The 21,358-nt window shown below is 42.3% G+C and overlaps 1 protein-coding gene across 2 annotated transcripts in view; it reads left to right on the top strand.

The window, feature by feature from the left end:
* Positions 1-20: 20 nt before the first annotated feature.
* The window catches only part of pola1 (polymerase (DNA directed), alpha 1), a 54,450-nt gene continuing 33,112 nt past the window's right edge, over positions 21-21,358 (top strand). The window contains exons 1-27 of one of the 2 annotated variants that reach the window (XM_086192000.1): positions 21-109; positions 352-450; positions 1,237-1,355; positions 1,602-1,698; positions 1,780-1,857; positions 1,947-2,065; positions 2,171-2,233; positions 2,423-2,521; positions 2,752-2,905; positions 2,983-3,127; positions 3,280-3,446; positions 3,546-3,658; positions 3,789-3,902; positions 3,993-4,067; positions 4,156-4,294; positions 4,423-4,577; positions 4,711-4,795; positions 5,035-5,096; positions 5,179-5,268; positions 5,411-5,527; positions 5,615-5,790; positions 6,059-6,188; positions 7,140-7,259; positions 7,339-7,429; positions 7,509-7,633; positions 7,785-7,934; positions 8,643-8,765. In XM_086192000.1, the coding sequence (XP_086048126.1) occupies positions 22-109; positions 352-450; positions 1,237-1,355; positions 1,602-1,698; positions 1,780-1,857; positions 1,947-2,065; positions 2,171-2,233; positions 2,423-2,521; positions 2,752-2,905; positions 2,983-3,127; positions 3,280-3,446; positions 3,546-3,658; positions 3,789-3,902; positions 3,993-4,067; positions 4,156-4,294; positions 4,423-4,577; positions 4,711-4,795; positions 5,035-5,096; positions 5,179-5,268; positions 5,411-5,527; positions 5,615-5,790; positions 6,059-6,188; positions 7,140-7,259; positions 7,339-7,429; positions 7,509-7,633; positions 7,785-7,934; positions 8,643-8,765 (3,093 nt within the window). In that variant the 5' untranslated portion in view covers position 21. Of the gene's footprint in view, positions 110-351; positions 451-710; positions 861-1,236; positions 1,356-1,601; positions 1,699-1,779; positions 1,858-1,946; positions 2,066-2,170; positions 2,234-2,422; positions 2,522-2,751; positions 2,906-2,982; positions 3,128-3,279; positions 3,447-3,545; positions 3,659-3,788; positions 3,903-3,992; positions 4,068-4,155; positions 4,295-4,422; positions 4,578-4,710; positions 4,796-5,034; positions 5,097-5,178; positions 5,269-5,410; positions 5,528-5,614; positions 5,791-6,058; positions 6,189-7,139; positions 7,260-7,338; positions 7,430-7,508; positions 7,634-7,784; positions 7,935-8,642; positions 8,766-21,358 lie in introns of those variants that run through there. The other variant, XM_086192002.1, reaches the window with a different exon arrangement.

The raw sequence follows: 21,358 nt of genomic DNA, 5'->3' as shown, positions 1-21,358 counted from the left end.
GAGGGGGCTGGCAGCAGAGCGATGACAGCCAAGTCTACCCGGGATGACAGTGCCAAACCGTCAGCTGGAGAAGTCCTGGGTCCGAATATGCGATCAGCTCTGGTTCAAAGTACAAATGAAATTTATTGTGCTGAGACTTTTTTTGGGGGGTGGGGGGGGGGGTATAGCATAGAGGCGTCAAAGCAGCCGCCTCTGGATGAACTAACAGGCTGTCAAAGGGAGAAAAAAAACATGAGAGTATACAGCAATATGAATAAAAAATGCCGAATTAATACGGCATGAAAAGCCAAAGTGGACTGTTGGGATGTAAAACAAAACACCTTTTTGTTTTCATTGTTGGATGGATTGCAGTGTCTCTGCGGCCCCAATCTAGGACAGGAATCTATTGTGCCCTCCAAAGTCCGTTTGGTCGCTATGGAAACGAGTTTGGTCAGGATACACAGAAAACAGGTTGGGATGTAAAGACGTCATCGTATCATATGATGAACCGAATTATTCGAGTAAATTCACTATGATAGAACTGTTATGTGAATTGAACTGTTATTATCGATGAAGGTCAGACAGTCTTTCAATTGATTTTGCTTGGTAAATTCTTACTGTATGACACGGGCCTGGTTACATTTTATGACACTGCCACCCTGTGGACAGAAAAAAATCAGCGCGTCATTTTATTGGATGGAAGCTCGGTGACATCACTTCCTACATATGACTTTCCCCGGGAAGGCGATTTGGCGCGGACTATCTTATTATTGTGTTGACCTGCTTCTGCTACAAGCAGTTGTCAGAGAGCAAAGGAGCAAAAGTTAATGCTATGGCTCCGGTCTCCAACCCAGACAAGGACATGGACACACCGGGCGGCGGTGCGTTTTGTTGCTCGCAAGTTAGCGTTAGCATAGGGAAGCAGGGGAGTTAGCTAACACAGTAGTTAGCACACAACTGGACAGGCTAAAGGCCACTATGTGCGTCTGTAAGATTACAGTTTACGACAATTTTAAGCTAAAAAGTAACTTGAATTTAGATTTTGCTTCGTCCATTGATTTTATTTAGCGACTCGCATTTCTGTAACAACCCGCTTTGATAACTAACACACCAGCATGTCTTGTTAGTTGCTTAAAGATGTGTGTACATTTGACACGCTCGGTGTTTGCCGGGATAAGGATGGCAAGCCAACTGCCACTATACTGTACCTGTAGCTGCGTCGTCATGTTGGTGTGTGTGTGTGTGTGTTTATTTTAGAGGATGAATGTGGTCTGGCCAGGTCTCGCTCCAGACGGGAGAAGAGGGAGAAGGTGGGGAGGAAGTCTGCGCTGGAGCAGCTCAAGAAAGCCAAGAGGGGGGAGAAGGTCAAATATGAGGTAGGACATGTCTACTGAAATCTACGTTATGGATTGTGGATTTGATTGATTGATATCCAGATGTAAGGTCTTATCAGTGTCAGCAACAACTCCATTCATGTTGAAACAGCCATAAAGCAATCATGCTCCTAAACTGGACCTGATACCATTACTAATTTAAGCGTTTTACAAGTATAAATACCAAACCTTTGCTGGTTCTAGATTCTTAAATATCAGGATTTGTCAACCAATGCTCTTGTCTCTCAGGTGGAGGAGGTCAGCAGTGTGTACGAAGAGGTGGATGAGGAACAATACTCAAAAATGGTGCGAGACAGGCAAGAGGACGACTGGATTATTGACGATGGTAAGTTCCAGTCTCAGTACCGGAGAAGCCGTGATGTTGAGGTGCGTGTGTTTACATCCTGACACGCTTCTCCTCTCTCAGATGGAATAGGATACGTAGAGGACGGGAGAGAAATCTTTGATGACGATTTAGATGACGACGTGGTCGAGCAAAGAAAAGGTGCAATATCACATCATACAGATAATGTTTACAGGATGATGTGTACATGTTTGTTTTGTAATGAGTGCGTATAATGTCCTTTGTGTCAGGGGGAAAAGGGAACGCTAAAGGAGCCGATTTGAAGAAAAGTGTGAAAAAGGCAGCTGTGGCGAAGCCCAACAGCATAAAAAGCCTCTTCATGAATCACAACGTCAAGAAACCTGCAGAGGTGCCTCGGTGTTAGCAGTGTTTACAGTCTCGCACTACAAATACAAGAATACACCTGTTTTTCTTGCCCCTTCACTGATCAAAAATGTAACTTTGTTTCTTACAGAAAGATGTGGACTTGTCCAAAGACGACCTGTTAGGAGATATTCTACAGGACCTCCACTCAGAGGTCGGTCTTTAACCGTCTTCAATGGTTCCTGCCCTGTTGTTTTAGCCGATAATAAGTCAAGAATTAAACCTGTGAGCTGTTCAAACCTATGGCAGTCTTTAGCGTCTTGTCTTCCCCTCCTTGTGTCTTCAAGTGTCAAATCTTGGACTGGACTTACTTTTTGATATACGTCTGGTTCTGTCCTCCCAGAAACCGAGTCATCTGATTCCTCCGCCGGTCATTCTGAAGAAAAGGAAGTCCATCGGCTCGCCAATGAATCCATTCTCCATCAAACCCCATACACCAAAGGTTACTTTCTGTCAGCTATATTATTGACCAGTTTAAAAACTCATGGAGCGTGAAACCAGCAATTTCGAGGCCTCTCTTTTAGTTCATATCAATGACTTCAATATTTATTTTTGTTGTATCAAACCACGTAGCTTGTCATTTCTCGAGGGTATTTACTCATTGGTATCAAAAAGCCAATGTAATTCATGGATGTGAAAAATGTGTGTCACTCTGTCCTTTTATGATGCCAGGAGTCAAATGTAGATACGGGGTTAAAGGCCAAAGGGATCCGGTTACAACCTTCTGACCCGAGCCCCAGATCAGCTGCCAGCTCTCCTCCCTCCACTCATGCGCCTCGCGTGGAAAAAGAGGTTCCACAGGTGGAGGAATTTGAAGAAGAGGGAGGTAAGACAGAGGAACACTTGTAAAGCTAAGTTTTGCCCCGTTCTAGAAACACACTTGTATGATCGTGTGTTCCTCAGTGGCGCTCGACGGGATGGACTTTGATGAGCCAATGGAGGTCGCGTCGCAAGAGACCAAACCTGCTGTTGGAGACGATGCAGAGTCGAATTCTAACGTGGCATCAGTGGCTGCAGTTAAAGTGGAGCCTCAGGACCCCTTATTCATGTGAGATTGTTCGAGAATTTGATTCCAATGTTTGCATGTGTGATCGTCTGTTAGTTTTTGAATTCATTTTGAGTTGAAAAAGGCAGAATCTTTTTTTTTTTTTTTTTCAGAAGAGTGAGTATGTTCACGTCTCTTTCCTTCTCTTAATCCAGCCAGAAGGAAAGCTCTTGGGGACAAGAGGAGGAGGGTGAAGTCAGCGAGGCTCCAGCAGAGGTTCAGGTGGACTCCAGTCAGCTCCCGCTGGTGGAGGGAGCTGACGGTGAGCAGGTCTTCAGATTCTATTGGTTGGATGCTTTTGAAGACCCCTATAACCAACGAGGTACAGCACATTTACACCTGGAGGAGGGAATCCGTTCCCTTTGAACTCTAAAGGAAGATTCCTACATCAGGCCCTGATGTCTGCTTCACTGTTGCCCAGGTGTGGTTTACCTGTTTGGGAAGGTGTGGATCGAGTCGGCCAAGTCTCACGTCAGCTGCTGCGTCTCCGTCAAGAACATCGAGCGGACCTTGTACATGCTGCCTCGTGAATTCGTAAGTGTCCACCAAGCTGGAAAATTAATAACCAGGGTGAACGATCTTCACATTTATAAATTCAGCATTCCCTGAAGTCATTGTAGGTTTTCACAAACTTTTTTGGAACTGGTTGTGTTTTGAACAACAGAAAGTTAACCCCAAAACCGGGGAGGTGTCAGACACACCGGTGGGGATGATGGACGTCTACCAGGAGTTCAATGAGCTCTCTGAGAAGTTCAAGATCATGAAGTTCAAGTCTAAGGTACCTCCCTGGTTTTATAAATCAAGATTTGGATATTTTGGAAAATGTGGAAAGTCTTGACGTATTTATCTGTTTGTTTTTTTTTAACAGAAAGTGGAGAAGAACTATGCCTTTGAAATTCCTGATGTTGCAACACAGTGTGAATACCTGGAAGTCAGATATTCTGTGAGTGAAAACAGATCTTATTCTTTTTGATTAGATAAAAAAAGATCTTGACTGAACATTAATCGCCTCTGCGATTGTTGCGTTTCAGGCTGAGTTCCCTGCTCTGCCTTCGGACCTCACGGGGGCGACATTTTCACATGTTTTTGGAACCAACACCTCCAGTCTGGAGCATTTCCTCCTCAGCAGGAAGATCAAAGGGCCGTGCTGGCTGGACATCAAGACCCCTCGTAAGCACAACTTCTGGAATTTAGCCATTAAGCTGCAAACAACCTAAATTCATTCTCGTCTGAATAAGGAAATAAGACAGAGAAATCTCAGGTGTATGTATGTGTGTGTGTGTGTGTGTGTGTTTTAGAGCTGATCAGCCAGCCAGTCAGCTGGTGTAAGGTCGAGGCTCTGGCACTGAGGAGCGACCTTGTCACCGTGGTGAAAGACTTGTCACCTCCACCCATCACTGTAATGTCCATCAGCTTGAAGACCGTCCAGAACCCCAAGACGCATCACAACGAGGTCAGATGCTTGACGTCACTTGTTTATCCTCAAGTTGTAAACAAATATCTTTTAGAAACTGTGATTTGATGATGACAGTGAGGTATGGTTTCCAACGGCAACAGTCAGTGACCGTATGATATGTCTCGTACAGATCGTTTCCCTGGCTGCACTCGTCCACTACCACTTCCATATGGACAAAGCTCCGCCTCGACCCCCCTATCAGAACCATTTCTGTGGTGAGTTATTCCTGTGTGTACTGTTGGATCCACTCATTACAGACAATAACACACATCAATAATATGAGCGCACAATCTTTTCATACCCATGGAACAACTTTCAGCCATGGTAAGTTATATAAGGCATAGCACCTATGGATGCATTTATTTATACTTTGACTTGCCAGTTTAAAAAAAAGAAGAAGAAGAAGAAGAAGAAAAATCCCTGCCTGAGTGTTAATCACAAATATTTCTTTCAGTGGTCAGTAAACCGGCTGACTGTATCTACCCGTATGACTTCAAAGACGTCGTGAAAAAGAAGGTGAGTATTCAGATTCAGGACCTTGCTTGATGGCACTTGGGCGGTCTCACGCATTCACGCTGTGACCGGTTGCTTCTATTAGAACGGAAAAGTGGAGATAGCTGCAACAGAGCGGACGCTGCTTGGCTTCTTCCTGGCCAAGATGCACAAGATTGATCCTGATGTCCTCGTGGTGAGTCGAAAGATTATTATTTTTTCCATGTTTATTTGTTTGAAATTAAAATGATTTTACCTGTTGAAACTACGCCGGCAGCCCTCGATTTTGTCAGGTAGCTTTAAGCTAACTCCTTTGTCTCCTCGTTTGTTCTCTGAAGGGTCACGACATTTTTGGGTTTGACCTAGAAGTGCTTCTGCAACGAATCAACTTCTGCAAAGTTCCCCACTGGTCGAAGGTCGGACGCCTCAGGAGGGCCAATATGCCTAAATTAGGGGTAAGAACCCCCCACCCTTTTAACTGCACCTTCGAGTGCTGCACTCATCCACTCTCATACCCATTTGTTTGACATGGATGGGTTCAGGGTCGCAGTGCCTTTGCAGAGAAAAGTGCCACCTGTGGTCGCCTGGTGTGTGACGTTGAGATTTCAGCCAAGGAGCTGATTCGCTGTAAAAGCTACCACCTGACCGAACTGACCGCTCAGGTGCTGAAGACGGAGCGAGTCACCATCCCGTCAGAAAACATCAAGAATCTCTACAGGTGTGTTGTATTAGTTTGGATATTTTCTTTGAATATTTCGATTTCTGATAAGAGACGAGTGTTTGCGTGTTTGTATTTTAGGTGGAAGTATCTACAATTTGACTTATTTTCGGTCAGATAGGGGTTTTCTCTGTAAATTTAAATTCTTCAATGTTTATATTTAATAGAGAGAAATGCCTTCTACATATTCAGATTGTTTTGCATGCATCAGTTGTGGAAAAAACTACACATTCTTAAGTGTGTGTGTCTGCGTGTGTGTGTGTGTTAGTGACTCTCCTCACCTTCTCTACCTGCTGGAGTTGACGTGGACCGACGCTAAGCTGATCCTGCAAATCATGTGTGAGCTTAACGTGCTGCCGCTGGCCCTGCAGATCACCAACATCGCTGGAAATGTCATGGTAACCCTTCTCCACCACCCGTTTACAACCACAGCATTAATATAAATACGTATGTAAACATAAATGCAAATAACAAAAACGTGCCGATGATTTGCATAAACTAATCAGGAAGATATCAAAAGTGTTTGCGCTACCAACTAAAGACTAGTTCAAACACACTTGACAAAAGCCCTCAGGGATAGAAAATCATTGAGGTTGTTTTTTTTTTTTTTTTTTTTTTTTAAATTACCGACTTTCACCTCCCCCCTCCCCGGCTTTTTTGTTCACTGAAATTGAAGCCAGAAACAAAACAGACAAAAGCCAGATTTGATCTGTTGTGAATGGAGGAAAGAGATTTAGAGCCTTCTTTTTCTTTCTCTTTTTTTTTTTTTTTGAGGCAATGTGTACAGTTAAAAATGTATCGATCAACCAGGAGTGTCTGGAGGAGATGAAAAGCCATATATGTACACCCGAGTGGGGGAGTACAAACTGAAGTTGGATCAAAGTATTTGGAGCTTCTGTTTGCTTAAACTAGTGTATCTTTTTAATCCACCGCACTGAGATTACATTGTTTTTTTGCTATGCTACCCCCCCCCCCCTTTTTTTTTAAGGTTTGCCAAAACTTAAAAACTGTTCAGCTACGGGTAAAACTCAATGCTCATCACTGTCAGGAAGGGTGACACAAATACCATAAAGACCAAGCATCATATCCTTCATGTGTACATGCTGAACTACAAAAATGGGGGAGCTCTCAAGCCATAAATGTACTCCGCTTTCCTCGGATTTCTACCTCCGCTGAGTTTCTGTATCATAGCAACCGAAGTGTCTCTCCAAAGCTCTCCATGCTAGCAATACTGAAGTGGACACGGCCCCGAAATACCACCGTCTTCCTTCAAGTCTGTTCAATTTGTAATTCCTGTCTGTTTTTATTGGCGCGATATTGTTTCTGGTCTGACTGTTGCCTCTCTGCAGTCTCGTACTCTAATGGGCGGTCGCTCCGAGAGGAATGAGTTCTTGCTGCTTCACGCCTTCCACGACAAGAACTACATCGTCCCCGACAAACCGTCCTTCAAAAAGACTCAGCTAGAGATGGTGAGGACTCTCACATACACAATGTTTACTCTCTTGGTGATGGGTAATCGTTTATCAAATCCTCTTCTAACTATCCCAGGTGGAGGGAGAGGAAGATATGGAAGCAGGGAAAGGCAAGCGGAAGAAGAAGGCGGCCTACGCTGGAGGTCTGGTACTGGATCCTAAAGTTGGTATGTGTGGTTTTTGCTTTTCAAGTTTTCTTCCGTATGATTGTCAGAGTTTTTATAAGGTCCCTCTGCACCTCTTTAGGTTTCTACGACAAGTTTGTGCTGCTGCTGGACTTCAACAGTCTGTATCCATCAATCATCCAGGAGTTCAACATCTGCTTCACCACCGTCACACGGGAGGCTCACAACACGCGCAAGAAAAATCAGGTGTGTGGGTGTGCATGCGCATGTTAGCTACGTCGATTTAAAAAAATTGGGTAAAACACTCACACTTCTTCTTTTTTTTAGATCCAGAGATTTGAATTGTTAAATATTCAGGTTCCAAGCTCACTTCTGTATTTTGTTCCCATGGTAACAGGAGGATGAGCCAGAGGAGATTCCTGAGATTCCAGACTCAGACCTGGAAATGGGAATTCTGCCTAAGGAAATCAGAAAGCTGGTGGAACGGCGTCGTCAAGTTAAACAGCTGATGAAACAACCAGACATCAACCCGGACCTCTACCTGCAGGTACACACACACACACACACACACACACACACACACACACGCAATTACAATCTTGGGGGATTCATTCTCATAAGTTGCTTGGATTTTATTTATTGTTTGCCAGGTTTTCCTCCTTCAGAGTAGTAAACTGAGTCGTGACAAGTAATACCTCTTTCTTTCCTCCTCTGAACGCTGTCCTTCTGTCCAAACTCCACGTATTTTGAATGGATCATCAAGAACTTCTACTCTAAATACAAAAACAGTGGGTGGGCAATGTGTGATTTCACCTCGTAGTAACAGTATTGAAAGTGATTGTAATTGTAAAATGAATTATGATCGGTTCGCTTAGTTATTTGTTTTGAACCTCCACACAAAATGCACTTGCAGAAGAGCACTAATCATGTCAACATGCGAGAGTCCAGCTCTGATTTTCTGCATAGCTTACACAGTACTCTGTAGTACAAGCAGTCCTGCCAAATATCTACTGAGATTTTTGTACTCGCGAGTTGGATCCTGCCACCCTAATAGAGACCTTTGCTGGTGTCAGCCAGTCAGTCACATCTCTATCCTGGTCTTGTTTTCAGATTCAGCTGTTTGACTTCAAAATATAGCGCAGTACTCTGCCAAATCTCATATTAACACATTTGAATAGACCAGTGCTCTGTTTTGAAAGTTCTACATGAACTGAAGTATATAATTATTTTTTTCCCATCTGTTTCTGCCTGTCAGTATGACATCCGTCAGAAGGCTTTGAAGCTGACTGCTAACAGCATGTACGGCTGCCTGGGATTCAGCTTCAGCCGCTTCTATGCCAAACCGCTGGCAGCTCTGGTCACACACAAGGGTCGAGAGGTCAGTCCCCACATCTTTCAGACACACACACACACACACACACACACACACAACCTCAATACAAACTCACACTTGTCAACTAATGCAGAGCAGTGTACACGAAACTAAAATATGCGGATCTTGTGTAATATCCTTTTCTTGGCGTTCATTTCACCTCTAAGTGCTAATTTCATCACATCTACATATGTATATGTTTCTTTCTGGAAAATGTCCATTAATTTGTTATATACCGTATCTGTATTCATAAAACAAGTGGTAATTTCCCTTTGAAATAAAAACAGTGCAGCAGAAATTACAACACTTCCATTTTGTTCCACAAGGGGGCACTGCTGCATCACATATACTATTTTCATACTCACACCTGCTTCATCTAAGATTTTCCTGTCCCACATATGTCATCCATTCAGTCGGGTTCACCCCTCCATTCTCCCACCCCTCCATTCTCCCACCCCTCATTCGTCATTATTCTGCCATCTAAATTTTGCAAGAAGTCTGTGATGACATCATTAACCCCATGCAAGTGGTTTCCAGTGGCGGATTGCTTCAGGAACACCCGAGTGGTCAGCTGATGGGTGCTTTTCAGTGGCAGATAACCATTGTGTTGGGTTTTTTCACATCTGATAGAGCTCATAATGACAAAACTGATAATCCAATAGTGATAATAACAGCTGTTAAAGTGATAACAGCTGAAAGGCGCCGGATTAACATGCATTCTGTTTTGATGACCGAGCGAGGACAGAGCGAGGGTGCCTGAGCAGTGCAGACAAACTACAGTAGTTCTCCAGTAATTTCATACAGAAATCAGTAACCTGAGCACAAAGTTCTGTATTGTAAATTTGCACATGTCAACTTTTTTTCCCTGTTCACTTTATTTATTGTTTGTTGTGGAGATTTGATCCAACAAAGAAATGGATGCTGTTGTTTCATGAGAATTGTGCAGTAGTTGGGAAACTTGTAGCTGACTATAATGTCTGTTGTGATGCTTTCAGGTTCAAATTGGTTGTCATAGTGAACCTATTATAAGCATAAATGTGGACAGGCTCTGGTATTACTGAGTGCTGTTATTTACCTTGGCAGATCTGTTAGGCTGTGTATTTCATAAACCTACATTTGCATAAAGCAAGCATAGATGCCGCCCGCAATGTGGATGGAAGGATGACGTGCTCCAAAAAATCCCTCTCAGGCACAACAGGGGGAAAAAAAACTCTTACTTGTTTGACTTCTCTAGTAATGTCAACTGAAATGCTAAATGAATTAACCATAATGGAAATTTATTGAGAACTGATTTTATTGTATGAGTCATTAGCAATATTTGTAAAAGTAAAGATAAAAATGTATTTCAAATGCTCTTAAAATCCGATTGCCTAATAATAACTTCTTTCAACACGCTAATGGAACAACGTGGTGTGGCACGCTCAATAAATAGGTGCAAAGAGACGTGGTTTGCATGACTAACGGCTAAATCTGGTATCGTAACTGAGGCGGGCGCGCACACACACTCACACGCCCCTGTCATGTCAGTGGTAGTACTCATGTTCATTTAATGAGCTCTAACAGTACACATCCTCAGTGGAGGCGTCAGGCTTTGCCTCAGGGGAGTCCTTCATTAAGATCCCCTTACACACACATTGTGCTCCCTAATAGAGGGCAGGGCAGTAACTCTGTGTGGGTTTTTGTTATTTTGTCAGTCGGTTTATGCCTCCAGTCATGCCTGTTGTTCGGCACACAGCTACATTGTAAAATATATGTGTTTGATTCTGTGGTACAGGTGCTGGAGGTTGTCTCCGTTCAGACTTGCTGCGTGTGGCTTTGTAAACAGCAAGAGGTGAACGAGCTAATTACATTTTACCGTCTTGCTTTATTTAGTCCAAGAATCCTAGTTGCTTTCAACGAGAAGAGGATCCCTACAAAAGATGTGCAGCTGTTTTACACTGAATGATTCTTCAGTCTGACTCTTGGGAGGCTGGAAAAGTTGTTCGTCATTCTTCATGACTGCTGGGCCTTGAGACGCCACCCTGCAAACTAACAGGATCCATGTAAATTCAGTTTGTCAAAACCAAGGGTATGGCTCGGTCTCGCCTAAGTAACACTTTAAAACATGGAACCTACGCTGGAATCAGCATTGCTCAACACCAACTACTGTAACAGGACCATTGACCTGGACGAACTGATTCAATGGAAACCTGTAACCGTCACCTTCTCTGCCCACCGCAAACTAATAACGCGTATGTGATGCCAAGCCCGCTGGACGGGAGGCTCTGAGTCTGAGTCGGGGTGATTGTTGGATACTCTTGCAGTAGAATCACAGATTTCTAAAGGAAGTCTGCACTCTAGGAATGACATGAATCAAGAAAATTTGGGAAATGCCATGGATGTTGTCATCGGAAGTTGCTTCACAAACAGCTGTAACAATGGCACAATGGAAATTCATTTAAGGTGGACCGGGAAACAAAATCCATTTGGTTCATCTAAATTTACAAAAATGCCTATTTTCTATGAAACCACCGAACTTGTCATTAAGTTTAGATGTAATGCAGTAATTGACATTGATTTTTCAGCTCCTCTTTTGCATGTCTACAGAGGCGCTTTTATGAAAATTCACCAGCATCACACAAATTTATTGGCAAAGACATGTATGAACTCGTACCGGAGTGTGGTCTAGACCTGGTCAACATGATACATGTCTTTAGTGAACTTTTGTTAAAGATTAGCGTTATGGAATCAAAATCGAATGCAGTTGATTGAATGGTACTGTAGAAAATAAGAAAACATTCATTTGAGGATGCTCTGAACTTATTTTGGGACAGTCCTGGGAGGGTGCTGAGCAGTTAAGTGTTTTCTGAAGTTTTTCCCCTTTTGTTTGTGTGTGTGTGTGTGTGTGTGTGTGTGTGCGTGTGCGTGCGCGTGTGAATGACTTTGCAAGAGTCAACTTGTTTGATTCCCTGCCTCCTCAGTGTGTGTGACGTTTTCTCATATCTGCAAAAATGATCAGATTTATCCTGGCAGTGCAATCAAAGTATCAGGAGGGGGAATCAAGGAGACTATGAAATAATCCTAATGAGGAAGCTTGATGTGGCTGTGCAAGTTCTTTAGTGTGTGATTAAAGCTTGTACTTTTTATTTCTGTAACCATGAGCAGAAGATGTATTTCACGGACTGTAAAATTTATATGGATATTTTCTGCCAAAATGCTCTTGTCATCTGCTGAAATGTAAGTCTTTTTTCAGTAGCTTCCATGTCATGTGATTTAGGGACTCCAAATCAGCGCCAGATACTAATCATTGAGATTAAGTGCAGGACACACACCTCTTTTTAGTACATTTTATTGCCTGTTTTATTTATTTAATTTTTCAGTGCACAATATGTTTACATGTAGTACAAAAGTGATTGTATTATTTTTGTAATAGCTTACAGATCTTGTGACCCTAGGGACTCCAAATCCGTACCAGGCAGTACTGCTCGAGCTGAGGGTTAGGACACACCTCTTTTTTGATGTATTTTCTTGCCTCTTATATTATATATGAATATCTCAGCATAGATTCGTATTTCATAAAGTGCAAATTCATTTCCCCGATCCCCCAATAGCTGTCATGTGACCTTTGGACTCTAAATATCACTCTAAAGAAGTTAATGTTTCCTTGGTTATTGCAAATTAGGGTGGATACTGCAACATTCTGGCCGTATGCTGCCCCCTAGTAGTTTGGGGTGTGAAATACAAGGTGCAAGATTACCGACATCAGCAAGAAATTGTATAACAGAACAACTCAACCCCGTGCTACTATTTCAAGGGCACCATTTATTCAAACAATTAGTGCCGTTTCATCATCACTCATAAATGTATTTGTTTTCCTCGGATGGAGAATTCGTCTGCTTGTCTCTGTGACCTCATTCATACCCGTATCTTACGTGACTTAAAACACTTAAAGCATATAAACTGAACATAAACCAAATACAATATCAGTAACCACATTGATACGTCTCCCTCTCTGCGTACTGTATATGCAGGCACACTACTTTACACATTCACATGTACTAACAGTAGAATTTGACCTATGAATTTCATAAAACTAAGGAGAAAAAGTCTTTTGATGAGATATTTATTTGATATGAACGTCTCAGGTTAGTTTGTGGAGGCTCATATGCTTGATGCTGGAGTATTAAATATGAGGCAACCTAACCTATACATACGACACTCTTTTCTTTGCATTGGTTGAGGGTCAAAGAATTGTAACACGACTCCTCTCAACCTGTGGAGTTTCGCAGTAATGTCTGTTCCCGGAAAATTATTCTTGAGTACAGATGGAATGAGGAGTATGAGGTGCTAGCTTGTTTTCACAGTTACAAAGTCCACCTGTAAAGCAGCATATTAGTTTGTTTTACCCACTGTAAGAAAGTGAGAAGTCCATTTATTTTCATTTTAAAAAATTCTGTATTTGTTCAGTCTGTCTGAGCATCAAACCTCGCATTAGTTACATGCAGCTGATTATTTGATAAGCAGGGCTGGTGGAAGCAAGTCAGTTAATATATAACCACAGGCTGAGCTCCCATTATATGAGCCATTACCGTAGATGACAGTTTCAGCTAAGTGGAGCATTTTATTGAATTTATATGGAGCCCCGAAGTTAAATGACCGTAAGCCAAGTAGTTCTTAGTAGTTTCCGACAGCAGCAAGCCAGAAAGGCCAGCTGGCATTTATAGCAGGGTTTCTAGTGTATTTGTGGGTATTGCCGTTTGCACCCCCGCCCCATTTTAATCGTCACATTTGCACTCTACTTTCATGTCATGATTTAGGAGGCTTTTTATTTTTATAATTGTAACACATACACCAACCGCATCTCTGTCTGCAGCGTAAATCCCGCGGCCCTCCCCTCAGCGAGTTCCCTTCATCTGCTTGGATGAGTCTCCTGACGAATGTGCATGTGCTCTCTGTATTTATTGATTGGCTTAGCTCTCATCTTTCTCTCACTCTCATTTTAAATTGAGAGTGAACACCCCCCCCCCCCCCAAAAAAAAAAAAGCAGGACGGGTCAGGCCTAAGGCCACAGTGATGTCTCAGCCGATGGGTTGGGGGGAAACTTTCACAAGAGTTGACAGACCCTTGGCTGTAGCTCCTCTGATCCGTCTTCTGATCAAATTTGCCAAGTTAAGAGGGGAAATCCCCCAGTTAGCCCCCCTCCTCACCGCATCAGTGTCTTGAGGACGTCTTGTATCTGTCTGCATATGTGTTAGTGCGTATTTGTGTTAACGCCCACCCGTGTGTGTGTGTGTGTGTGTGTGTGTGTGTGTGTGTGTGTGTGTGTGTGTGTGTGTGTGTGTGTGCGCTACTGGCTGAACTCTGCCCTTTGTCGGGGGACCATTTGTTGTGGCCCTACTCTGTCCTGGTATGTGTGGGTATTAAGGGGGGGATGATGGGTATTAAGAGGAAGGTGAAGGTTTAGGATTACACAGCCGAGGGTCCACCAAAGATTGATGTCCCGCTCAGCCCCTCAACGTTATTTTGGGTTCTTTTGTATGTTTGCCAGAGAAACAGTTGGGTGCAGAGAAACAGATATATGAAACACTGACAATTTACACGCATGTGGTTATAATGGGCTGATAAATGCATTTGTCACACCAGGAGGAATTTTTTCGTCCAGCGCTTACTAGCTGCTGGATCCCTGACTCCATTTGGTAGTTTGAACATGCTCCGGGTTTACATGCTATAGTTTAAGCTTGATTAAGCCAATTAACTTGACTACTGCTGTTGTCATAGTACACAAGAACCAGGGCTTAATTGATCTGACTGAAATATGCCCAACTTCGGATCGGTAGGTGGCGGTAAGCCCCTTTGTGCTGGTTCCAATCAGTTTCCCAGTTGACCTTTTGCATCACACACCAAATTAGCAAACGACATTTCCTAATGGCAGACTTCAATTCAAAGACTATTAAACCAAAACTGGCAAATGTACAGTAGTCTATATTTTCCTCGTCTATTCAAAAATGTTGTTTTCGCCCTAGCACCACCATAATAACCCCTAGATTGCGCACTGTTAATCTGAATACAGAAACGGGACCTACGGAACATGCGCGGGATGCCTTGGCTGGTTTGGTGCTGATTGAAGTATATACATGCCAGATTAAATCAATCTCTATTGCATTATCTGGGTGGCTGACTTTCAGAAGTGCAATTTAAATAAACCAGTTTCTAACATGAAAATGTACTTATTTGGAGAGGTTAAACTTGGACAAAGGTTGCTTTTCTACACACGGCCCATTAGATTGGAGAATAATTGCAAGGCAAACTTGGCAGGTTGCTGGTGTTAATTTTTCATCGCGGTGTTAATGTTGCTTGTCGTTTCAGATTGAGTGTGAACACTCAAGGGCACAACAAACGCAGCTTCTTTAAATGTTCGTGAGGAGCTCTTGTCTTTCCGGTTGATTCGGTTTTTGGTGACAGAGTTTTTTAAGGAAACAAACAAAAAGCATTCAACTCTTCTCTTGCCTCTTGAGTGTAAACTGTGTGTTTGTGTGTGTATATCCTCCTAATCAAGTGATGTTAACAACACAGCCCGGTGGAAGCCACTGATTGTCGCGGAACGCAGATTGGTTTGACCTTTTACCCTTTTGCCAGCAAATCTGACAACCATTAGCAGGTGTGTGTGTCTCAGGATGGAGGATGACTCCTAAAAGCCATTCTGCTGTAATTGAGTCTCTGTCCTTGTGTTTAAAAACAGCCTGACAGGAGCTTGAAGTTGACATTATTGGATGGCATGCAGAGGGAAGGATAGAAGCGAGCTTGGGTAACAGAGCCGAGGGTGTGGAGAGGTCAAAGTTTGGTTGAGGTTAAACCTCGGTGCGTATGTGTGTCAGGGTGCGTGTGGTTGTAATCAAGTCTAAGTAAATATTGTTGCCCCTGGTGTCCCTCATTCAGGTTTTGTATCAGACCTCTTGTCTCAGGAATCACAAATCATTTCCCCGAATTAGACACAGGAATACCTGAGCCACGCTATCATGTCTCATCCGTGTGTGCATCGGTCATCCGTGCTGTGATCTTGTGGGGGTGAATATTGCTGCCCCCATTTCTTTCATTCAGGGTCTCAGTAGCTGCTGCTGCTGTCTCGGAATCAAAGGGGTCGTTTTTACATTTTCCCCGAATTAGATGTAAGAATACATAAGCCTGCCTTCGCTGGTGTGAGTGTGTCTTCACATACATGCATGCTTGTGTCCGGGGAAATGAGGGATGCGTGTTTCCATGGGCCTCTTGTCCCCTTAAAGAGCCGGCTTTACTCCTGATAGAAGTGGACTTAACAAATAGTCACATGGGAGCAGCGCTGCTATTTTGGCGACATTAGCTCGTCAGTCAGGTCCGACAGCGGGCGGGACAAGATTTCAGAATCCAAACTGCGACTTCAGTAACACCTACTAATGAGGCCATGTGAGACTGGCAGGGATTGGGATTGATAATGGATTGATCTGACATCTGGTGCCTTTGTCAGGCTCGCTGATGCAGTTGTAAACGAGACGATAATTAGGAAATGGTTTTTACTGACTTAGCAAGTAGGTAATATATATGTTCAGCTCCGTGATAGCTTTTATTTTTTTCATTTAGAAACTATTCTGAGTGTCTAATGGAATTTATTTGGTTGATGAATGAAATAAATCCCTCAGTTGACTTTCTTAAATTGTGGGGATAAACGACACCATGTAGTTTTAGATTAGCGGTCCCAGACTTTAACTCTTGTACCCCCCTGAAGTGTCCAACCCCCCCCCCCCCCCCCCCCCCATCACAAACAACTAATATGATGTGCATGAGGGCTTTCTCACTAATGTGGATTCATCTGTGGCGTCTGTGAGTGGCTCGACAAACACTGCTAATGCTAATTCTGTCAGACACGGAACTAAAAGCACCCGAACAGATGTTTTTGCATCAGCCATTTTCATTTTCAACCATTTATCCATATTTCAGCAAGTTAGGCCACATTTTGGGTGCTTCAGGGCCTTTTATTTCTAGCGCAAGGGAAAAAAACCGCACTGAGGGTCAGGGATGACAGACTGAACCGTACATAGCAATCAACTCAACGTTCAGTGAGTATCTGATCAGCAGTTGTTTGTGGTCAGATAAGACTTTTTCTATGAAAATACGCGACAAGTATATTATTTGTCATGTATGAATTTCAGCTGAGCGTCTAGCTTTGCTGTCATTTACTGGTGATTTTCTTTTCCTTCTCTTTTAAAGTCAAACCAAAAACTAAACCAGTAAAATCATCAAGCCAGTACAAACTGAACTGTGCGCGCGTGGGGGGGAGGGGCACATCCCCAGAGGACCCTTAGTTAGGTATCACATTTCAAACGCTGTCTGGGAGACAATGCAGTAACATGCCTTATTTTTAATTGAGTGTTGTTGCCATTGTCCAGTTATTTACGACGAATGCCAGTTTGTGATCTCAGCCGGTTGTATTAAATCAGACCTGGATTGACCCGCCCAGCAGCAGACATGACTACACAGTCATGGCATCTTCCAGGACAGGTGTGTGTGGGTTTGTGGTCTGTGTGTGTTCATGCATTCTTGGTTGCAAGTGAAATAATTTTTGTGAAAGGAGTAGGTATGTATGTGTTTTTGTTGTTTTTTGTTTGTTTTTAATTTTGTATACACACACAAGGGAATCCCTTTTTTTCTTTCTTTTTCTGCATATATATTCACGTGCCTTGTCCTTGTGGTTCCTGCACAGAAGCCATCGATGGCTGTTAATTGGCTTTCCCATCATTGGTGCCTCAATAATTGAAGAGCTACAACTGAAGAAAAAAAAACCTTCCCCAGATTATACCCTTGCACTTCTTATCCTTGTTAAAAAATAAAAAAAAAAGATTTTTCAATCCAGGAAAAGTTCATTACAGCTGTAAAGCACGCTCAGTTCACCGCTGTTGATAAAATATACTTCTAAGCCACTTAAGACAAACTTCTGCAAAGTGCTGTGACGTAACGTTTCCTTCAGTTTGGCTCAAGTCGGCGCAATCTTTTATCCATTCATCACCTGGCTGCGCGGATCAGTTAAGACCAATGTCTAAAAAGAAACCAGTCAAAAAACAAAAACCAAACCAAACCAGGGGATTGGTCACGCATTCCTAATGGGAGAGACACAAATATCAGAACAGAAGCTGGGAAAAGGCAGATATCTCAACAAGGCTGAACCGCTCGTCAAATTAGCGTGAGAAGGTGGAATATGGCTACGCAAGCGGCACACGCGTAAACACATCTGCACTGTTAAAGACATGACATTTAAGGAATGCAAGCTGTTAATATGTACAATATATGAGGCTTAGCCTGATTTTACACAGGCAGATTCCCACAATGGAGTTTTACTTCGTATTCATGTAAAAATAACATCAGTTCTGAAAACCGCGGTCGACGTTTCGCAGTTTTAAAAATGACTAAACTAAAATCGGGTGCACCGTTTTATCCTGGGGTTCCTGGCAACTTTGGCATCACCATTTAACCAAACTTAATCTCAGACAGGGTTGGGTGACATGACGCCCAGCGTGCTTAGGTCTCAATTGCGCTGCACATTTTTAACAATAAAGATAAAATATAACAGAAAATTAACACAACTGCATTTTTTTTTAAGGTTCTCCAAGATAAATTGACTAACGGCACTTGTTTTTTGTTTGTTTGTTTTTTTTAGTCCGGCGGTTTGAGGGAACCTTTTCTGTTCTTTGCAGCAGTATGTTGAGCACGCAGGGTGGTAACTTGTGTAAGTCACCAGAGGGAAGATGAACGCACTGTTTTCCTGATGGGACTAAGTGTTTGCATTGGTCCATCTTCTATGTGTGTGTTGGTATGTGTTTAAAGATGAACACACACACACACACACACAACACCAGTTGCACGAATTCCAGTGTCATGGTCAAACGACTTGTCTTACACTAGGTTCATTCCTTAAAGCAGACTCTCCTGCTGCAACTGACAGCATATGGAAAAGCTGTCTAAATGAGTCCGCACATCAATTACATCAACGCATTCTCACTTGGCTCGCCTCCGCCTCTCGCTGCACTTTGCTTTCGCTCCGTCTCTGCCGTTCCCACATCTCCCCATTCATCACTGTCGGGCCTTCCCTTCTGTCATTCCATTCCTCTGCTTCTGTTTCTGCCCTTGTTCTTCTTGCTCTTTTTACCAGCGGAAAAAAGTTTTACAGAACAATGTTAGTTGACGCGACCATCTTTAGAACCAGAAGACCTGCCAGCTCCAGACTCCTATCAAACGGCAGATCACAGCACATTCGTGATGCTTCCACCTTTGCCATTACCATACCATCACTTTGTCCGATGTAATAGTTGCTAGAAGTATTACTATGTACGATGTGTTATTTTGGCTTTTTTTTGGCCACGACGACTCTCTGAACACAACCTCAGATTGCTCATGACGTGTCGGGTTAAAGGTTAATTCTTTTGTTTGTTTTAAAATTCTGGTCTCCACCCCCAAGAAGATAAGTTCCACCGCAAACAGCCAGTAGTCCAGTGGTTTTTAGAGACTAAAGCTAACACTTTTGGTGGAATAAATGTCACAAAATGGACAAAGTGGGGAATTGCTCATCAAAACAGGCGATAATTTTCCTTTGCAACAGTCCAACAGGACAAACAGAACAAAAAAAGAAGCAAAAACTGGATTTCTTCACTCCTCAACTGTGCTAAAAGGGGCTTCCTCTCTGTTTTTAAGTGACACAAGAGACAAGTTTTATTCCTGAGATTTACTCTACTGTATATTTGTGACATTCAACTTGTGTTGCCTGCTAGAGTCTAGAGCCATTCTTTGTGCAGTAACCGATAAAGTAGTGGTAAGCTGTGGTGAAAAGTAGCTCAGTGCAATATCAAAGTACCTGTACATTATCTGCCTTTTGGCATTTTTGGAGGATTTTATCATTGCTCCACGATATATCGAAGCAAACAATTACGTTTCCCTGAACCCATCGGTTAAGTTGCAGAAAAAGGTTTTAGCATAAAGCACATCATGAAACCTGATGAAAATGATGTACTTGGACGAAAATTGAAACCTGCTAACCTGAAGAGGACAAGACCAGAGTTTAAAGAAAGCCTTTAGAGGTCAGTTGTTGGAGAACTCGATGCTCGTAAGCACTGGAATACACAAATGTCTTGTAGAATGTGTACTTCTGGATAGTTTACTCTACTCAACATCAAATACTTGTCTCCTTTTGGTAGCTTTAACATATACCACCATGGATTATCTGGGTATTTCTACTTGTACCTGAGTTAAAGGTGCTACACCACCTCTGGTCATGTGCCGCACGTCGACTTAGATGTTCTGTCACTCCACCAAACCGTACATAAAGCTAAAGTGTGGATTCAGTTCGAGTTTTACAAGCTAGATAAAGAGGTTGCTGCATAACACGGCGGGGGGCGGTGAAATATAGCCCCTAATCTGCCATCCCACATCCAGAGACGCCACGCAGTCACCACCTCTCGCAGCTCCATCAAAACATTGAAATGTTCCTCTGCACAGCTAATTTTTACCATGAAACCCAACCAAGTCTCTTCATGTAACATCATATCCTCCAATTATTTAACTACAGTCTCCTAATAAGACTAGGAGTGCGCTGTCATTTCATCCTCTCTCTGTCTCCTCTCTCTCTCCTCTCTCTCTCCCTCAAGCTGTCAAAATTTCTTCTTGCTACTAAAAGAAGAAATAAAACCTCAAAATAATCAAATTGTGTGGAATTAAATCACATTGGACTGAATTGCACGTTATTAAGTATGTATTTAGAGACATTGTTTATTTGTTTAGTTATCACTGAATATGCATGAGAATGATTCTCCAGAATCTCCGGCCCACCAACCAGAGAGTGTTGTGGTTGAGGGCCGAAACACTCAGTGAAGGTTGTGTACCACCTGATGACACCCGCTCCTGGCCAAAAGCCACAGCTACCGGCAAAGGTAGCTGAGGCAGGCACTCCAAGTGTATGTATCTCATTCCAACAGTTGGTCTCAGTTTGGATGCTCACTCTGCACTTGATGGGCTGCTGCTTTAATTTTTATTTTTTTAATTATTGAATTTTACTAAAAGGAACAGCTAAATTTGGGATGTTTGACATTAAATTGGCAACTCCTCAAAATTTACTTTGAGTGTTTTGACAAAGGCAAACATTATTTTATACGCCAACAATGTGTGGTTTTTGTTGATTTTTTTTCTCCAGCTATCTTCTATAACTATCTATTTCTATATGTCGCGATTTTTTATATGTATGCATGTGTGTATATATATATATATGTATGTATATATGTATGTATATATGTATGTATGTATATGTATGTATGTATGTATGTGTATGTATGTATGTATGTATATATGTATGTGTATATGTATGTATGTATATATGTATGTGTATATGTATGTATGTATATATGTATGTATGTATATATGTATATGTATGTGTATATATATGTATGTATGTATATATGTATATATGTATGTATGTATATATGTATGTGTATATATGTATGTATATGTATGTGTGTATATATATGTGTGTGTGTATATATGTGTGTGTGTATATATGTGTGTGTGTATATATGTGTGTGTATATATATGTGTGTATATATGTATGT

Source organism: Aulostomus chinensis, chromosome 21 (genome assembly GCF_037954235.1).
Source record: "Aulostomus chinensis isolate RoL2024-O1b breed Wild chromosome 21, RoL_Achi_v1.0, whole genome shotgun sequence".
NCBI lineage: Eukaryota > Metazoa > Chordata > Actinopteri > Syngnathiformes > Aulostomidae > Aulostomus > Aulostomus chinensis.
Note: the sequence above shows the minus strand (reverse complement) of the source record. Positions and strands in the feature narration are given on the sequence as shown.